Genomic DNA, 17,240 nt, shown 5'->3' with positions numbered 1-17,240 from the left:
TTCTTTGATCCTTTGTCGCAACAGAAAGAGGTAGATCAATCAGATCGATTCGAGCAGACAAGTTTCGCGAAGGAACTGTGACTCTTCTAGTTGCGTCTGGCTGCTTCTTATGGTATGTTTTTACAAAGTTCACACAAGAAATGCTAATGGAGATTCCACAAGATCGTGAACCAATCGGGCAAGTACTCGAGCGCAGATGGATGGTCAAGGATGGGTTAGATCAAGCCTTCAGAATCGTTTCTCTCTAGCTGTTGGGACATCGAGCCTTTCGTTCATCTAACGTGAAATTTCGATCTGTCCGAGGATGTCCGAGCCTAGCAGAGGGAGAAAAATGACAAGTTGCAAGATCAGCCATCGTAAAACGTCCACAAGCCTCTGATGGTATGCTTGAGTATCGTAATCTACATCCTGCTTAAGCCATATCACATTGCCTCATTGTCGATCGAATCCTCCGATACCGAACATTGTATTCTTTACTAACACTAGCAGAACACCTCTCACAATAGCCACTCATTCGCTGATCTGACTTCAATTGCATCCGGTTCAGACTCTAATCCATCCCTGATGTCTTATAATCATCAACCGCAGCTCTCGGTGAATTCGATACAGTCGTTGGTGGAGCCCGTGACACCTCCACCGCTAGGTCAGATGAACAACAAGAAGTACCACCAGAAGACTCAATCGCTGGATCTGTCCGAGTTCAACCAGTTCATCTCGTCGTCGTCCGCTAGCGAGTCGCCTCTGGCAATGGCGAAGAATTTCTCGCCGAACGCCACTGCTGCAAACAATGCGTCCTCGAATCTGCCTTTGATTAACGAGTTTGAGATAGCCTTTGAGAACTGCAATGCAAACTCGACCAACTCGAACACTACAACGACTGCTTCCTCGTTGAGGAATGTCTCGATCACTTCCAATGAGCAGCTTTTGAACAATAACCCCATGCTAGAGATCACTTCTCTGCCCCTGAGTGAGCTGGACTACGTCAAGCTGGCTACGGATCAGTTCGGTTGTCGCTTCCTCCAGAAGAAACTGGAGTCTCCCTCGGAGTCCAATATTGTCCGTGACTTGATGTACGATCAGATCAAGCCATACTTTCTGGAGCTGATCCTGGACTCTTTTGGGAACTATCTCATCCAGAAGCTCTGTGAGTATCTCACGGCTGACCAGAAGACTACGTTGATCCAGTCGATCTATCCGAATGTTTTTCAGATTTCTATCAACCAGTACGGAACCCGGTCGCTCCAAAAGATCATAGACACTGTTGATAACGAAAACCAGATCGATCTGATCATTAAGGGCTTTTCCCAGGAGCACACCACGGTGGATCAGGTTGTGACCTTGATCAATGACTTGAACGGCAACCATGTGATCCAGAAGTGTATCTTCAAGTTCCCACCTTCGAAGTTCAGCTTTATCATCGATGCCATCGTTGAGCAAAATAATATCATTACTGTTTCTACCCACAAGCACGGCTGCTGCGTTCTGCAGAAATTGCTGAGTGTTTGCACTTTGCAACAGATTTTCAAAATATCGGTTAAGATCGTCCAATTCTTGCCGGGTCTTATCAACGACCAATTCGGTAATTACATCATTCAGTTTCTGCTAGATATCAAGGAATTGGATTTTTATTTACTGGCTGAAATTTTCAACAGGGTATCCGGCGAACTTTGTCGGTTATCTTGCCTAAAGTTCTCCTCCAACGTTGTTGAGAAGTACATCAAGAAGCTATTTCGCACCATCGTCGTGACCGTGCCCAAGAGCGATAGCGAAGTTGCGAGGGATTTGAACGATGACGTCGTCTCGGCGGCAATGCGTATTTTGCTGACAATAATCGATATTTTTACGCTGAATTTGAATATATTGATCAGGGACAACTATGGCAATTACGCTCTTCAGACGTTGCTAGATGTCAAGAATTACTCTTTGATATTGGAGTACCCAGGTAACCCTGTTATTAGGAATAGTAGGTTGGCCAAGTTCAGTCATGATTTTACTGCGAAGATTGGAAACTTGGTAGTTATGACAAAGGAGTTTTTGCCCAGCATCAAGACCACTTCATATGCGAAGAAGATTAAATTGAAGGTGAAGTCGTATGCGGAATTAAGTGGGATCCAATTTGGCGACCTTTCTCCCAAGAAAGCTACGCATAACCACAACAGCAATGGGAACCAGGGCGGCAACCATTTTGGTCACTTTAAGAACAACAAGAGTGGTTCTGGAGCAGGCCAGAAGCAGCATGCTCGCCACTTTTCATTGCCCGCTAATGTATATCACAGGAGAAGCAGCAGCTCAGCATCGCTACCTTTCGCAGTCCCCCAGCAAGGAGTACAACAAAACCAAAATATCATGAACACTCTCTGCGACCATGTGGGAGTGAACTCTGTGAGCTCAATAAGCTATCAGTCGCCATACGTTCCGAACGGGTCCTTAACTCAAGGTTTCCCACCGCAGCAACCATTTGTCGGCACTCCGCTACCAAAGCCAAATTCAAATCCGAACCTGCAGAACGAACATCAGCCCATTGTCAGCATGGGCTTCGTAAACGACAGCAGTAGCAGCAACAGTAGCAGCACCAATTTATTTCAGAATACTGGTAACGATTTAACGATGATGAACACTTTTGCATATTCAACAAGTTCTCAATCAAGCCTAAGGGAACCCAATTTTTCCCAGCAGAGAGTTGTCAGCAACCCCTTCCCAATGCAGCCGCAACCTTTCCAGCAACAGCCTAATTTGATGGGGACCAACTATCTCACTCCTCCATTATATATGGATGGTGTTCAAGGTGATTATGTGCAAGGTAGTAAGCAGCATTTTGGGTTTCATTGAGTTCTCTCAGCTGGGACTTTCCTGTTACATCCACAACTGCATAATATACAACTTTCATATCCAAGTAAGAGACTGGAGATCAAGGTTAAGGCCATTCCATTTGGCGTTGTTTTATGTTTATTATAGAAAAAAGGTTATCAATATGGATACTCTGGTCTATGAATCATTTGTCCTTAACGCTCAGATTCTTGATGTTGCACGCTTTGCAAACGTCATGAAGTTTACAGCTTTTTATTCATTTTTCAAACGATTCATTCCTTCATCCTGTTTTCGGTTTCACGTTTTATTCGAGCTTTTCTAAGGTTTACATTCATTTTCCAGGTACCCATCTACTCATTATATCAGACAGCTGGGCGCATGCGTTCAATTCATTCGCTTTTTATATCTTGCATTCTTCCAGATTTTCGTCCTTGAACACTATTAGCTTCAACAACCGTTGAGGAACGTTCTATTTCAACAAGGATACTTATGTTTTTCCTAAGACGTATGGATAATCACAATTGAGCACAGAAATGATCGAGGAGTTGTATCAATTAAATTGCACTAAGTCACGTCTAAATATTATAAATAAAAGATTTAGAAAACACACAACTTGTTCGGATCAGATTGACAAAAGAGAAATTTCGAAGCATTCTCACGAAATGCAGCTGGTGTGGGCTTGCAGCGTTGTGCACCCGCAACGGGTCCGTTCCTTGCTGACCTGTTACAACGGGCAGTCAAACAATTCTTTTGAGAAGCATAGTAACTCTTGCATAATACTCTCCATTCGATTCAGACCTCAAAAATGCCGATACACGCCAATCTTCTGGGCAGGTAATGCTGTAAGTCTCATCCATCTCACTCTCATATTTGAGAGCACCAGGATTTCGCTTACAGTTGATGAAGATTGCACTCCGCAATTGCAAGTCTCGAAGTGCACAAAACTCTGGATACTTCAAGTATCCATCTCTCAATGAGTTCAATGGAAAGAAAGTAAAAGCTCGGCCATTCCGTTCATGGGCAAGGTTATCACCTAAATGAGAAGAAAAGACTTCAAAATCACCTGAACCGTTACCACCTGTAGCTGAACCATATAAGAGAAACCGCCCATCGTGCGTCACTTCGAAAAACTCCTGATCTCTAGTCACATTTGAAAAAGAGGTCCGGAAAGTAGCCAAAGTGCATTCTTCAGGCTCTAGCATTGTATCCAACAACAAGAGAGCTTGGTGCGTGTCGTTTGATATAGCAGAAACAAATATGAGGCCTTGGGTGTCAGTAGTTTTGATGGATATAATGGAACGGGCTCCTTGCACTTTAAACCTCTTGATGGCTGTTTGAGATAGTGTACCATTACGTTCGACAGGCACGACATATATCCAACCGTTTCGAGTGCCAGCATAAAGCACACCTGGATCCCCGCTCTTGACTGCAAGGCACAGAATATCAGATTTATTCGGAAAAGACCTGAACTTCCTGCATCCATCATTAGATTTATCGTTCCAGCTGCAAACCTGCAACGAGGACCCGGCCGCCACGATGAATGTTCTTCCCAGGTTGACGGAGTCGTATACATTTCCGTAACTTCCTAGTTCTCGATGTAGAGTATCCACGATTATTTCGCCACGCCTTCTCACTCGTGTGAATGTGTGAAGAGTTGTTACTGCCTGTGCCATGTGGCAATACAAACCCAATTCCCCGAAGCTATTGCCGGTGAACCTGATGATGTTGTTCGATGCATAGCACGAAATTTCAGAGTTTCCACTTAGGTAGTTGCTTATCACCACTCCGTTACCATTGAAGAGCTGTTCAACGCCTATGATAGCACCCTCGGTTGTCGAAGTCGCCAGTAACAGACGGTCTGGACGTACTTGCTCGCAAACCACAGGGCCATTCATATTGTGTAATCGAATACCAAGGTCGTAAATTTCACGTTCTAGGTTGCTTTTGACGCAACTATCAACTGAAGTAGCCTCAATCTCCAGTGCGTTGGCAAACCTGAAGCCATCAGAGCCACCAAAAAGCTTGTCAACAGAACCGACCAGCCTAGAAGCGTACTTTTCATAGTTACGACACCGCTGGTCTTTCAGCTGCCTGGCATGTTCTTCTCTCTGCAGTCTGATCTTCCTCTTCTTCTGCTCACGCTCACCATACTCAGAACCGACACTAGCTTTCAGAGGGAAATAGCGACCTTTCACTTCATCGAAATATAGACCGGGCAGCTTTGGTGGCATCTATGCGGTCCATCCTTCGCTTATGAGCACTCCTGTAGAGTTTATATGTGTATTTGACAAGTCTTCTTCTTAGTCTCCGAGTCGACGTTGTTGATCCACTAGATCAACAGGCAGTAGTAAGCCAAAGCAAGGCCCTCATCATATCCTTCTGCTTATCAATTTCACAAGCACTAGTTGATCTATATTCTTATGTACACTAAGCTATCTCTTTATCATCTCTCTGCCCGACTTGAGATGATGGTGGTTAACAAGAGCTGAACCGATAAAAAACCTGGACAAGTTGCTAGTTTGCCGCATCTCTAAAGTTGCCTCCCCATACGGCATCTATTTGTTTCAGTTGCGAGCTAGCGTTTAATTCGAAATGGTATCGCTATAATCTTAAAAGAATCTTTAATAGTTTAATAAACTACAAAGTGAAACGCAAACGTCAACTTTCATTCCTGACCGAATCCTATCGTTTCCTCCACGGCCAATGTAAGTTTTTGTTTCAGACTGTCGTAATCTTCGTATGGCGGCAAGTCCACCCTGTTGAAGCAGGTATGCGATTTCGGTAATTGTCCTTGCTCTCCCGCTTTTTCAATGGTAAATCTTCTTGGGCCATCAGAACCCTGCAGATCTTTGAAACCATTGACGGGAATACGCGAAGTACCAGTTGTAAATTGTAGTAGACGTGCCCTTTGTTCGTTATCCCATTCTGTGATACATTTCCAGAACCATTTGATGACTTCATCCGATTCCTGGTAACCACGGTAATCTGTATGCTTCTTCCAGTCTTCGACGTCGATCTCAGCGATACCACCTATCAAGAGTTCTAGTTCCCTTTCGTCGAAGACCGTGACCAGATCTTCTGGTATCAATTCGTTGAATCCATCCATAAAGGCTCGGAACTGTTCCTGAACTCTATCTACTATCTTCCATTGTGTGAATAACTCGACGTATTCTTTTTTGTTCTCGTCTGTCACTTCAGCGGTTCTCCCGTCCGGCTTTAGATCAACGTTGACTACCTCGCCAAATCTCTCGTCATCTGCACTGAATGTCAAATCCAGTATGCCGTCTATACTATTTTCCAGCATCCATTTCAAAGAGTTGTGAACCTCGGCGTCAACGCCCTCCATATCCTGCAGCACCACTTTCTTACGGAGCATCATCTTGTACAAAGCCCCAACAAAAAAGGCATCCAAGAATCTTCTATGGAATACACCCAGACCAACGACTCTACCAATGAACTTGAAATAGTTTAGATGCTCGGGGTTGATACCACTGTTTGGATTTATCTGTATCGTGTAATTATCATGAGCCGAGTACTCAAATAGACAATAGAATGGATTGAACATTTCATGCGACAATAAGAAGAAAAACTCTCTTGAAACACCACCATAGTCCAAGCCCTCTTCGCCGTCAAACTTAATCATTAACCTTTTCTTGAGATCTTCCGGAGTTTGCCTCATTATCTCTTGATAAGCATCTTCGAAGATATTCTTTCTACGAACCTTAATGTGGCATTGACCCGGTAGAATTCTCAATGCGGGCTGAGATCTGAAGTATATGACTTTACGTCTGAAATCACGCTTATATTGAGGCACGTTTTGATCCAATGATGATGGCAACCTAGGATCATCCCAGGTCGTTGTCTTTGTGTTATGATCAACGAAATAGACACGAGCGGTATTGGTCAATCTCATCTCCCAACCTGAAGGCAAGGGACCCAATTGAGAAACCGGTTGTTGCTGTATCGTAGTGTTGGTTGGGCCGTAAGTACGAATGAACTGCTGTCTTCTGGGGTCCACCCAGGTAGTCGTTCTCGTGTTGTGATCCACGAAATAAGCTCTTCCCTCTGGCGTGAATCTTTGTTCCCAACCAGAAGGTAATTCACCCAAACCGGATGTTGTAGCGCCTGTAGCCGCGAAGGCTGCAGCAGCCGAGCCGTTGACCGCCGGCGTTTGCGGGCTAAATCCAGTCTGCACCGTCACAGAGGAGCTGTCATTAGATCCAGTTGGTAAAGTTCTGCCTCTGTGCTGCCTTCTCTGCGCCTCAGTGTTTGCGTTCAACTGGTTACCACGCTCTGCTTCGCTCTGATCCAGAGTGGGGCGTTTCCACGTCGTTGTCCTTGTATTGTGATCCACATAGTAGGTGCGACCGAAATTGTCGGTCCTTCTTTCCCAGCCAGGAGGCAACCGCCCATACTGATCTTCGAACGACGAGTATTGTCTAGCTGAGCCGTTTGTGCCGGAAGAAGCCTCCGCAGACGCGTTCGCGCCGCTCTGCAGAGTGTGCTCCACTGATCCAGCGGTGGGTCTCGGCGTGTGGGACCCCGACTGGGAACGAGATGAGCTGGTCAACCTCCCGCCGTTCGCCTGAGGAGTCTCGTTAGAACTGCCGCCAGAGCTCGTGGCCTCTTTCGACAGCACGACAATCAGTCTTCCACTCACGGCCATGCCATCATTCGACCTCTTCAACTCCCGAGTTATCGTCTCCTCGGGAGGCCGTGTGCCAGCCGCCGTGTCTTCATCCAAGTGACCCAGCACATCGCCTATTCTGATGTTGATCACCCCCAGAAACCCCTGGTCCTTCTTCTTGAATTTTTTCTGATCAAACACCTGAATCGTCAAGATAGAATTCTCGTTGACGTCAGTAAACTTAAAATTCTCATTCCAGTAAGGATTCAAAGTCTTTTTCGCTGCAGAAGTCGACTTGGTCTGATACCCGTCAATTGTCAATACGGCAAACGGATCGGGTGACCGGAAAACGTCTCTCTTGTACAACGACTCCGCCGCCACCAGTTTAACCACTATTCCAGCCATTCTACCTTCACAATCTCAAAAACTCGGCAACAAACGAACGAAACTCTCACAACCGTCCAAGCTCCTATTTGTCTTTACACTCAAAAAAAGGACAATCCGTCACTATTCCTCCTGCCTAGATAAGTTCCCTGCCTAATCCAAATTTCCCAATGCCCTCTCAGAATGCCAATGAGTCCAGACTATGCCATAATCAGTCGCATTGGTAGCTGTTGTTGACAGTCTTGCTCTCTTTTCCCCCCTCTGTATAGCCACTAGCATAATTTTCCCTCAGTTACCCGGCCTTCCACCAGGGACCAGTTTGTTTATGATTTAGAGACCATCTTTCTCAGAGATCACTATTAGAAGCTCAGCGGTTGCGGCGCTCACGGGCGTTAGCCGTGTCGGGATGCTTTATAGCGGGCTTTTGGTGTGACGGAGGGATGGCAGTTGCTGCGGGTCGAAGGAGCCCTTGATTCGGCGGAAGGGTGGCGGCTCGGCGGCTCGGTGGTTCGGTGGTGTTAAGGAGCTGTGTGAGTGGAGAGCGCAACGGACAGCAGATGGCTGGTACCTTGAACGGAAATCTGCAGCGGATTACAGCTAGTGCGACTCTGTAAGAGAGGTCACGTGAAGGGGTAACACGGCGCTACCATTGTTTATTTACTAAAGCCAGCAAGAGCTTGGTAGTAAACAACAACAAGTGAAGAGTAAAGAGAGGGATGTTTGCTGGGTGATTGGAACGCTTATTTAATGCCGGGAGTGGGTGGCAAGTGATGGCACTTTCTTTCGCCTCTTCGTCAGGTTTTGAGGCCATTAGCAGCGCAAGATGGAGTCAAGCAAGTACTATACGCCAGCGAACGTGTTCCGGCAACCTGCTATTATTGTGAAGAAGAGAAGTGGGCGAGTGGCGGGGTCTGATACGAGGAATATGAGCTGGCGCCACTCCCGGTCGTGGCAAAACGATGCTTCGAGACTGGGTTCTCCGCTGTTGAGAAAGGTATCTGACGATTTCAACGATTTTTACACTACGAAGAAGCTCGAGTCCTCGTATTGGAGGGTCAACGATGAAACCAAATCAGCGTCTCTCCCAGCAAGTCTTTCGGTGGTCGACGATGCTTTGCTGATCTCGGATATGGAATCGAGGGATAACTTGAAACTCATGAGGATTGAGGGACAAGCAAATGAACAACCCAGTTTGCATGAGCTGCAGGCGATCTCTGTACCAGGGACTCCAATCTTCACTTCGATGTTACTTCCTCGGCCGCAATTCACGGCAGACTACGTCGATGGGCACGACCAACTACTGTTGACGGGCCACCAGGACGGAGTCGTGAACTTGATATCAACGTCCACGGATGAAGGTAATGCCAAGATTGTCAAGAGATACAAACATGGCAAATTTTTAAGCCATCGAAATCCTGTCAGACTTGATAATTGGTTGCAATCGTTCGAGTCATTGCCGGTTCGAAAATTGAAATTTTGGAGCGACCGAGGGTTCGTTTCGCTGGTGAACGATTCGTTGTTCATCTACGACATCAACGGCTCAAGGACTCCTCAATACTTACAGAGCTTCGCGGGGGTTGAATCCTTTGCCATTAACAAGAATCCTTACCTGCTGTCCTTGTGTGGGTCGCAGTTTGGCGGTAGCGGCGTCGCTTTATTGGATCTGAGATCTGACCAAAAGAGTTCTGGTAGCTTGTATATTCCGGATAATTGCAGCAGCAGCTCTTTATCACGGTCATCCTTACAGAACAGCGCCTCGTATGACTGTGTTTGGATCGACGAGTTTCATTTAGCTAACTGCATCAATGATACGGTCAAAGTTTGGGATATAAGGTCAAGTACAGGTGACTGCAAATTTGAAATGCTACCGATGAAAGGGTGTATTCAATCGCTGAAATACCATGAAGAATCGAAGACTCTTTACACTGCAGACGATCAGGGTTTCATAATTTCATGGGATATGAAATTCGCGAATAATATGAAGAGGGCAACACTGGCACAGGGTTTCAGTTCAATAGTCCTCGAAAATGATTTAGACATACATGACATTAGCCAGTGCGGGAACATTGTGGTAAACGGAACACATAGCGCAAATTTGACCGGTGTTAAAGTGCAGGGTTCCGTGTTCATGGACACTTTGAGTGATGGTTCACTGTTGACGCTTGGCTCACGAGAACTCGGTTTGCACCGCATTTGCGACGTTAGATGTCAAGCATCGACTGAGAAGACAGCCGAAACCTCGCTTGAGGAAAACACCATTGCTGTACAGCTCGAGGCTGCTGAAAACGATAACAGAGTAGCTGAAGAATCAGACTTCACCTTCTTGTCTAATGATATTGATATGTCGTCTTTGTCCATGCACTCTGATTGTTCCTCATCTCACACATTACACTCAGAACCCGGTCTTGAACTTCTACACTATGAGAAACAGCCTGAACGTCGAGCAAACAGTAATATTTATTCGCTTAGCGATATTGTATTAAGTGGCTCTACAATATATCACTGATTGATACGTGCGTTATGCGTAAGTGATTTTTCGATGAATGGTTGGACGGCGTTTTAATGTATCGATATATAGGAAAGGTTAAAAATGAATTTTATCTGTTTGATGTACCGGTTCTCACAGGAAAGCAATGCGGGAGGAACATATCGAATGCGCTTGTATCGAACTCCTCCTGGCGTATCCGAATATAATGAAAGAAATGCGAAACGCTTCCCACTGTGATGCGACCGCACTCAAAGGCAGTATGTAGCAACTTTACTGCGATATAATACATTTCATGGTTTATGCAGATCTAGTAGTAAGACAAACCCCACGAAAAGCAGATCGACGAGGAATTCTCCATCAGGGCCGAGAAAAGCCAAGTGATAAATGCGCTGGCCTCTGATGACAGTTTCCTTTCCAATTATTGCGCACAGCGCCCGCGATCAACGCGTAATGGGATGAAGAAACTAGCATAAAGTGATATGCGAATATCGATCTGTTTCAGAACCAGCAACAACACATCCTGGCACAAAAGCCCTTATTCTCCTCAGAGTCCCCATTGTCGAGTTGAGATCTTTGACTATTTTGTGCTTGCACCTGCTGCGATTGCTGTCTTCGATAGTACACTGCATTTTTGTCCTCCATTTTTGGACCGCCCATCCGAAAATCATTATAACCACCAGGGCCATTGGCTGCCATGCTCTGTTTAAGTACACGACTCCCCATCGAGTCATAATTTCTATGCTTGACAAGCGTGTTGGGACTGTTGGGAACTACGCCTAAGCCGGCATTGGACTGTCTCAGTTTCTGCTTGGCCAAATTAACCGAGCTTGGGTTGTTGGGCTGTGCTTTGGCTCTGGCGTTTGCATGTGTCGAGGGTCTTGTAGCATTGTTCGCATTCTCGTTATGTCTTGGGCCCGCGTTCCCATAACCGTGTAAGTTGGCTCTCTTGTTGACCTTGATGTTCCAACCTTGGCCATTATTCAAGTCCATCCAATCGTAGTGACCGTCGTCCTGCAAGCCCAACAGACGCAACACATCGTCCATGAGCGAGACCAGGTAATCGTAATCGGGGTCTTCGTCGAATCTCAAAGATCGCGCATATTTCAAATATGCCGAGAATTGAGGAGGGATCGATTCTGTCAGCAGATCGTCGGGGTTTATCTTCTGTTTGGTTAGCCCAATTTTTTCATATTTCAGCTTGTTATTCGGTGCTTTCAAACCTTGCCAGGGCAATGAACCTCTTAGGAAGTAGAAAAAGACGTGTCCCAGAGACTCTAGATCGTCCCTTCGCGACTGCTCGCGCCCAAAATGCGTGTTGATAGACATATACCTTGCTGTGCCGCTCAATGATTTCCTTTCCCGGTACGGAATGTGCTGTTTCGTGCGAGGGTCCCGGTACTGCTTTGCCATGCCAAAGTCCACCATGTATATCAGGTTCGGATCGCCGTCTGCAGACCCCGCGATCGACTTGGTCAGCTGCCGCTCCCCCGTGCTTCTCTGGTACTCTGCTATCAGGAAGTTGTCCGGCTTGATGTCGCGATAGATGAGGTCGTGCTCGTGTATAGTCCTCACACGATCGATCATCTGCTTTGCGACAAGACAAGTCGTCTTCACCGAGAACTTTCTGCCGCACCACTCGAACAGATCCTCCAGCGACGGCCCCAGAAGATCCAGGATCAACACGTTATGCATCCCCTCCTGTCCGAAGTAGTACGCGTGCGGGATGCCCCGACACCCACTCAGAATCCTGTACGCCCGGAACTCGTCTCTCAGCTGCGGAGCGTCCGACCGCCGCGGCTCAAACTTGATAGCCACCGGCTCACACCCGCCTCGCTCGCCGCCATGCTCCTCGTCGGCCCCGTTATAACCGCAGTTCAAGATATTCTCCCCTTCAAAGATCACTCCAAAGGATCCTTCGCCTATCTTGGCTCCTACCGCATAATGTATCCCCACAATATGCTGAGACGAGCGTTGAGACATAACCCAGCTCTATTTGTATTCAATCGGCCCGATAAAACCTCGCTCGCCCAACACGCAACAATACCACCTCAGAGGTCCCTTCTTTCACAGATTTTCCGCAGGTCCTATCAAAACCCACAAACACTAACCAAAATCACGGTTCTCAGCGACTCTAAGCCCTCCAATTCACTACAATCCCCGTTTCTAACCACTCTTCTAGCCATTATAAGTCAAAGTTTTCTCACAAAGCATATATAGGGCTCAGAGCCAGGGCTATAAGATCACGAACCACGAAAGCTACTTATATATAAGGCAACTAGCAGTTGAAGACCAGTAGAATAGCAGGTCTTCAGGGCGATTGGGGACTGTTGGGAGGTTGGCGATGTTTGAGATCGGCGGGAAATGCTTGGCGTACCATGGGCCGATGCTTTACGAGGCGAAGATCCTGCGGGTGTGGGATCCTGAGAGCGAGAAGGTGTCAGTGCTGAGAGAGGGCCAGGTGGTGGTTGTGGAGGAGGAGAGCGACGAGGGAGCTAGCGGGATACCCGGGGAGCTTCTCGGGGCGGCGTGCTACTTTGTACATTACCAGGGGTGGAAGTCTACGTGGGATGAGTGGATAGGACCGGCCAGGATACTGGAGTACAACGAGGAGAACCTTGCGTTGAAGAGATCGCTGGTGGAGGAAGCCAGGAACGCCAAGAGGCTGCAGCAGGAGCAGCAGCGCAGGAAGAAGGCGAGCGGGAGCTCGTCTGGGGCCGGGTCGAGGCGAGGCAGGCCCGAGGCTGGGAAGGGTGCGGGCAAGAAGGGTGGCAACGCCAACGGCGTTGCTGGCGGCGGCGCTGCCGCCGCAGGAGGTGGCGACGGTGCTTTGGGACGCCAGGAAGGTGCGTCGCAGCCGCCAGCTCCAAGGATAATCCTGCACATCCCGGTGAAGCTGAAGTCGCTCCTGGTCGACGACTGGGAGTTTGTGACCAAGGATAAGAAGATATGCCAGCTGCCCTCGCCGACAATGACGGTGCAGCAGACGCTCGACAGCTACGAGGAGGCCGCGGCGAACAGACTCGAGTCTCCGGCGGCGCAGGCGCAGCTGTCGGAGTACTGCGCCGGCCTGCGCCTGTATTTCGAGAGATCGCTGCCGATCCTGCTGCTGTACCGGCTGGAGAGGCTGCAGTACGACGAGGTGCTCAAGAAGCAGAAGTTCAAGGACATGGCGTTCTGCGACATCTACGGTCCGATCCATCTGCTGAGGCTGCTGAGCGTGCTGCCGGAGTTGATGGCAACGACCACGATGGACGCACAGGGCTGCCAGCTGATAGTCAAGCAGACGGAGTCGCTTCTGGAGTGGCTTGTCGTCAACATGGACGAGCTGTTCGACACCGAGAACAGCAGGGACTACTATATAAATACTTCGAGCCAGTACGAAGGCGTAGCATTAGGTATGTAGCCATCTACCCGAACAAGGTGCCACTGGCTGGAACTCTTTACGGAGCGATTGCTGGCCTTTGGGTTTGGTATGCTCCTAAGCGTTGGTAAGAAGATCCCTTTACTAGAAAACTCTTGTTGCAAGGTGTCAACGTAAAAGGTCGAAACAAAAGAGCGGGAAAAGGCTCAGGTCGTTGCCGAGAATGGGGGAGCTTGGGAGGGAATCTAGCCATCAGACGGGCTACGGTGTCCACGGGCATGGAGCCAACCATTCAGTTCAGCAGATGTCTAGTAGTGAGTCAGGCGGTAGATTCAAGTGTCCACATCCTGCGTGTGACAAATCGTTCACCAGACAAGAGCATCTGTCCCGTCACAAGCTCAATCATTGGCCAAAAGAGATTTTTAAGTGCTCGTATGTGTTTCCTAACACAGGGCTAGTGTGCAATAGGACGTTTGTGAGGAAGGATTTGCTTGCGAGGCATGTAAAGAGGCATACAAAGACGGGGAGTAGGCTTCAGAACAATACCGTTCCCATTGGCGATGAGTTTGTGTCAAGAACGGCAGGCGCCGCTGGCTCGGCCCCTCCCGTTTTACTGCCTCAGCAGTCGATTGGATTTGCAGGTCAGAGTGCAGGACCGTTGCCGACTGGTGAGGGCGTTCCAATGCCTCCAGAACTCCAATTGGGCGCATATCCAGTCCAACAGTACGGCCGTCAGACGAGACCGAACAGTCAGGAATATGGCACAGCTGCAAGCGGCAGCCGTTTGAACAACTCAGAAGGAAGTCAAAACGTCAGCCAGTTCTTCAATTGGCTATTCGAGAACGGTGCCGGTTCAGCAGGTCAACAGGCCAATTATAGTTCTAACAGCGTCAAGAACTCCTTGACTTCCTCCCCACTACCGACTAGTTCGGGCGGCACCTCGGAGCAGCCGCTGCCGATTGGTAATGTGCGAAACGCGTCCTCAGCCACCCAGCCCTTCAGCCCGACAGGGAACCAGTTCTATCAAAATCCGGGACCTCTTTTTCCGGAAGGCTCGCCATCTGCAAGACCACTGCAAGGTTCCCAGGAGCCAATCGCGACTTCGGCGAGTCTTACAAAGATGCAGGACCTTTTCTCCATCGATTTTCTAACTAATGATCCATTGCAAACTTTTATGCAAGAACTATCTGAGACCGCCGTGCCTTCTCAAGACCATCAAGCGCAGAATGAAGGAAACTTCAGTTCCTCTTCGGTCTCCCCGACTCATTCCGATCTTATGGCTAGAGCCAATCCACGGCTCAGTGATAGACGCCGTAACAGCGTCAAGGATAATTTACTGGTCCAGAAATCAAATATTGCGGAATTACAAAGACAGACGTCCAATGAGAAGAGAATCGCTAACTCCCCAAACTACAAACAGAGAGTTCTTTCCTCGATGAAAATGGTACCGTCCTTTTTTCACTCGGATCCAGCTACAAAGTATAACTTATCAAGCGAGAGCTACGAGAAGATCATTCAGATAGTTCCAGAGCTTCGCGAAGTGTCTTTGGATGACTTGAGAATGTCGTTACGCTCCTTTTGGTGTAATTTCCACCCGCAACTTGGACTTCTGCATAAGCCATCGTTTCATATTGACCAACAGCCTCCCATTCTCACACTTGCTCTGATCATGGCTGGTGCAAGCTTCTTGAGCGGTCATTATCGTGAGACCATAAGTGATGTCATTTGTACGCCTTTAAGGTGGATCATCTTCTCACATGAGGACTTTCAACCACCTTCCAAGACCTATATCATTCAAAGTCTCCTGTTGCTTGAAGGCTATGAAAAAACTAGCACTAACAGATATCTGCATGAGAGATCATATTTACACCATGGCACAACACTTCAGCTCCTGAGAAGAACACCGTCGTTTGGTGGCCATCCCTTGATTTTGAAAACCGAACAGGATCCAACTGGTTTGCAGGATCCTCAAGAAGTTTATCGCCGATGGATTGACTTTGAAATGTTGAAACGAGTCGCCTTCTATGCTTTTTATATGGACACGACGCATGCCGCGATATTTGGTTACTTGAACTTATTTATCAACTGCAATCAAATTCAGTTAACTCTACCTTGCTCGGACTCGGTGTGGGAATCATATGATCTGAGCTATGAAGTGTTGCTAGAGCAAGGATTCGAAAAGGAGCGTCGAACATTTCTTTGCACATTGAAACAGCTGATGGGTGAGATAATTCAGAATCTGCAGAACGCAAGCGATCCCAGTAAGAAAGAAAAAAGTTATGAGCTCAAATCCTGGGAGGTGAATAGTGTCTTTGGAAAAAAAATACTTCTAGCTGGCATCATCTCTACCATGTTCCAGTGCCAGGAGAGCAATGAAGGCGATTTGTTTGCCACCACAATCAAATGTAATTTGGGAAAAGAGAAGGAAAACATCTCGTGGCAAGATGTTTTCTCCTTTGCTATGGATTACTGGCTTTATCAGATCCAGGGAAGCTGCACAGAGACAAAATACTGCTTAATAGACCCGTTTTTCTCACAGGTTGGTTCCAACCCAGAAGAAAACGCCCAAAGCCCCGGTATGGCCTCAGACATTTTTAGTATAAATTCAGACGTCGGTTGCAAGATACCTGAATACCATATGGCTCAGGTAATACTAAGAATATACCAATATGATTATTACATTTACAGTGGCGCGCCTTGGAGAATGAACGTCCGCTCTGGGAATGAGGAGTATAACCTGGTTTCAAAACGTATCAGCCAGTTTGCATCTGACCCTCGAAGCGGTGGAGTAGCCATGATTTACGCCTACCAATTCATGTTTCAAATGTTCATCGACAAAAAAACCGGAGGAATGATCACCAAGCCCTACGACGTCAACTCTGATTTTTGCATCACACGACCCAACACAGTGGCATTGCTGGCCCTGTTAATATGGTCTTACAACTTCTCGCTATATGGACCCGAGGCTCATGTTTGGGACAACAAAGAACCTAGTCCCGCTCTCAATGACGGCAGTCCGCGAGACCTAGAGAATTCCAGCAGTCCGATGAACCTGTACAATAAGAGGGCGAAGGAAAGCTATGTGCCAAAGGAGAGCTTCGAAGCCTATCTGACAAGAATGTATCGGCTACTAAATGTCGAGGACTCCTCTGATGACGTTATATCATACCACAACAACATATTGAGCAAGGCTCTCGTACTACAGACCATCCCTGGCACCAACAATCTTTGTGGAATGATGATCTTTATGAAACAGCTCTTCGAGAACAGTTACTGGGACTTGGGCCGCGAGTTTTCCAAGCTATTCGACAACTGTCTCGAGCGTTCAATGGGCAAGGCAGCGCCGATCTGCGAAAGCATGTACAAGGTTTAGTCATTTTACCAGTACAATTGTCAAGTACAAGCGCTGGATCAGCGCTCACTAAGCAAAAGTCTTAATACACATATCATATAATTGTTCTTACTCTCTTATGCAAAATGCATAGCGAAAATTTCCCGGGGAACTGACAGTCACCATTTAAACTTGATCTAACTACAATTAGCTTAAGAAGCCTGGAGTCGAACCTCCACTT

General features: G+C 47.4%; 7 protein-coding genes across 7 annotated transcripts; 4 read left to right on the top strand and 3 right to left on the bottom strand.

Annotated features, from left to right (window-relative positions):
• Positions 1 to 564: 564 nt before the first annotated feature.
• On the top strand, positions 565 to 2,829 carry MPT5 (Mpt5p; the record flags this gene model as incomplete). The annotated part of the gene is made up of 1 exon (XM_037285323.1): positions 565 to 2,829. One exon carries the CDS (start codon positions 565 to 567, stop codon positions 2,827 to 2,829), a length of 2,265 nt encoding a protein of 754 aa, XP_037141219.1.
• Positions 2,830 to 3,545: 716 nt separating this feature from the next.
• On the bottom strand, positions 3,546 to 5,039 carry HG536_0G04060 (uncharacterized protein; the record flags this gene model as incomplete). Its single annotated transcript, XM_037285322.1, has 1 exon — positions 3,546 to 5,039. One exon carries the CDS (start codon positions 5,037 to 5,039, stop codon positions 3,546 to 3,548), a length of 1,494 nt encoding a protein of 497 aa, XP_037141218.1.
• A 434-nt stretch (positions 5,040 to 5,473) lies between these two features.
• Positions 5,474 to 7,840, bottom strand: RSP5 (NEDD4 family E3 ubiquitin-protein ligase; the record flags this gene model as incomplete). The annotated part of the gene is made up of 1 exon (XM_037285321.1): positions 5,474 to 7,840. The coding sequence occupies one exon, from the start codon at positions 7,838 to 7,840 to the stop codon at positions 5,474 to 5,476; it is 2,367 nt and encodes a 788-aa protein (XP_037141217.1).
• An 802-nt stretch (positions 7,841 to 8,642) lies between these two features.
• Positions 8,643 to 10,325, top strand: DSE1 (Dse1p; the record flags this gene model as incomplete). Its single annotated transcript, XM_037285320.1, has 1 exon — positions 8,643 to 10,325. One exon carries the CDS (start codon positions 8,643 to 8,645, stop codon positions 10,323 to 10,325), a length of 1,683 nt encoding a protein of 560 aa, XP_037141216.1.
• Positions 10,326 to 10,805: 480 nt separating this feature from the next.
• YCK3 (casein kinase YCK3) lies at positions 10,806 to 12,287 on the bottom strand (the record flags this gene model as incomplete). Its single annotated transcript, XM_037285319.1, has 1 exon — positions 10,806 to 12,287. One exon carries the CDS (start codon positions 12,285 to 12,287, stop codon positions 10,806 to 10,808), a length of 1,482 nt encoding a protein of 493 aa, XP_037141215.1.
• Positions 12,288 to 12,648: 361 nt separating this feature from the next.
• On the top strand, positions 12,649 to 13,710 carry EAF3 (Eaf3p; the record flags this gene model as incomplete). The annotated part of the gene is made up of 1 exon (XM_037285318.1): positions 12,649 to 13,710. One exon carries the CDS (start codon positions 12,649 to 12,651, stop codon positions 13,708 to 13,710), a length of 1,062 nt encoding a protein of 353 aa, XP_037141214.1.
• Positions 13,711 to 13,891: 181 nt separating this feature from the next.
• Positions 13,892 to 17,041, top strand: SDD4 (Sdd4p; the record flags this gene model as incomplete). The annotated part of the gene is made up of 1 exon (XM_037285317.1): positions 13,892 to 17,041. One exon carries the CDS (start codon positions 13,892 to 13,894, stop codon positions 17,039 to 17,041), a length of 3,150 nt encoding a protein of 1,049 aa, XP_037141213.1.
• Between the last annotated feature and the right edge of the window lie 199 nt (positions 17,042 to 17,240).

Source organism: Torulaspora globosa, chromosome 7 (genome assembly GCF_014133895.1).
Source record: "Torulaspora globosa chromosome 7, complete sequence".
In the NCBI taxonomy this organism is placed as follows: domain Eukaryota; kingdom Fungi; phylum Ascomycota; class Saccharomycetes; order Saccharomycetales; family Saccharomycetaceae; genus Torulaspora; species Torulaspora globosa.
The sequence above is the reverse complement of the archived record's forward strand: the minus strand, read 5'-3'. Positions and strand labels throughout refer to the sequence as shown.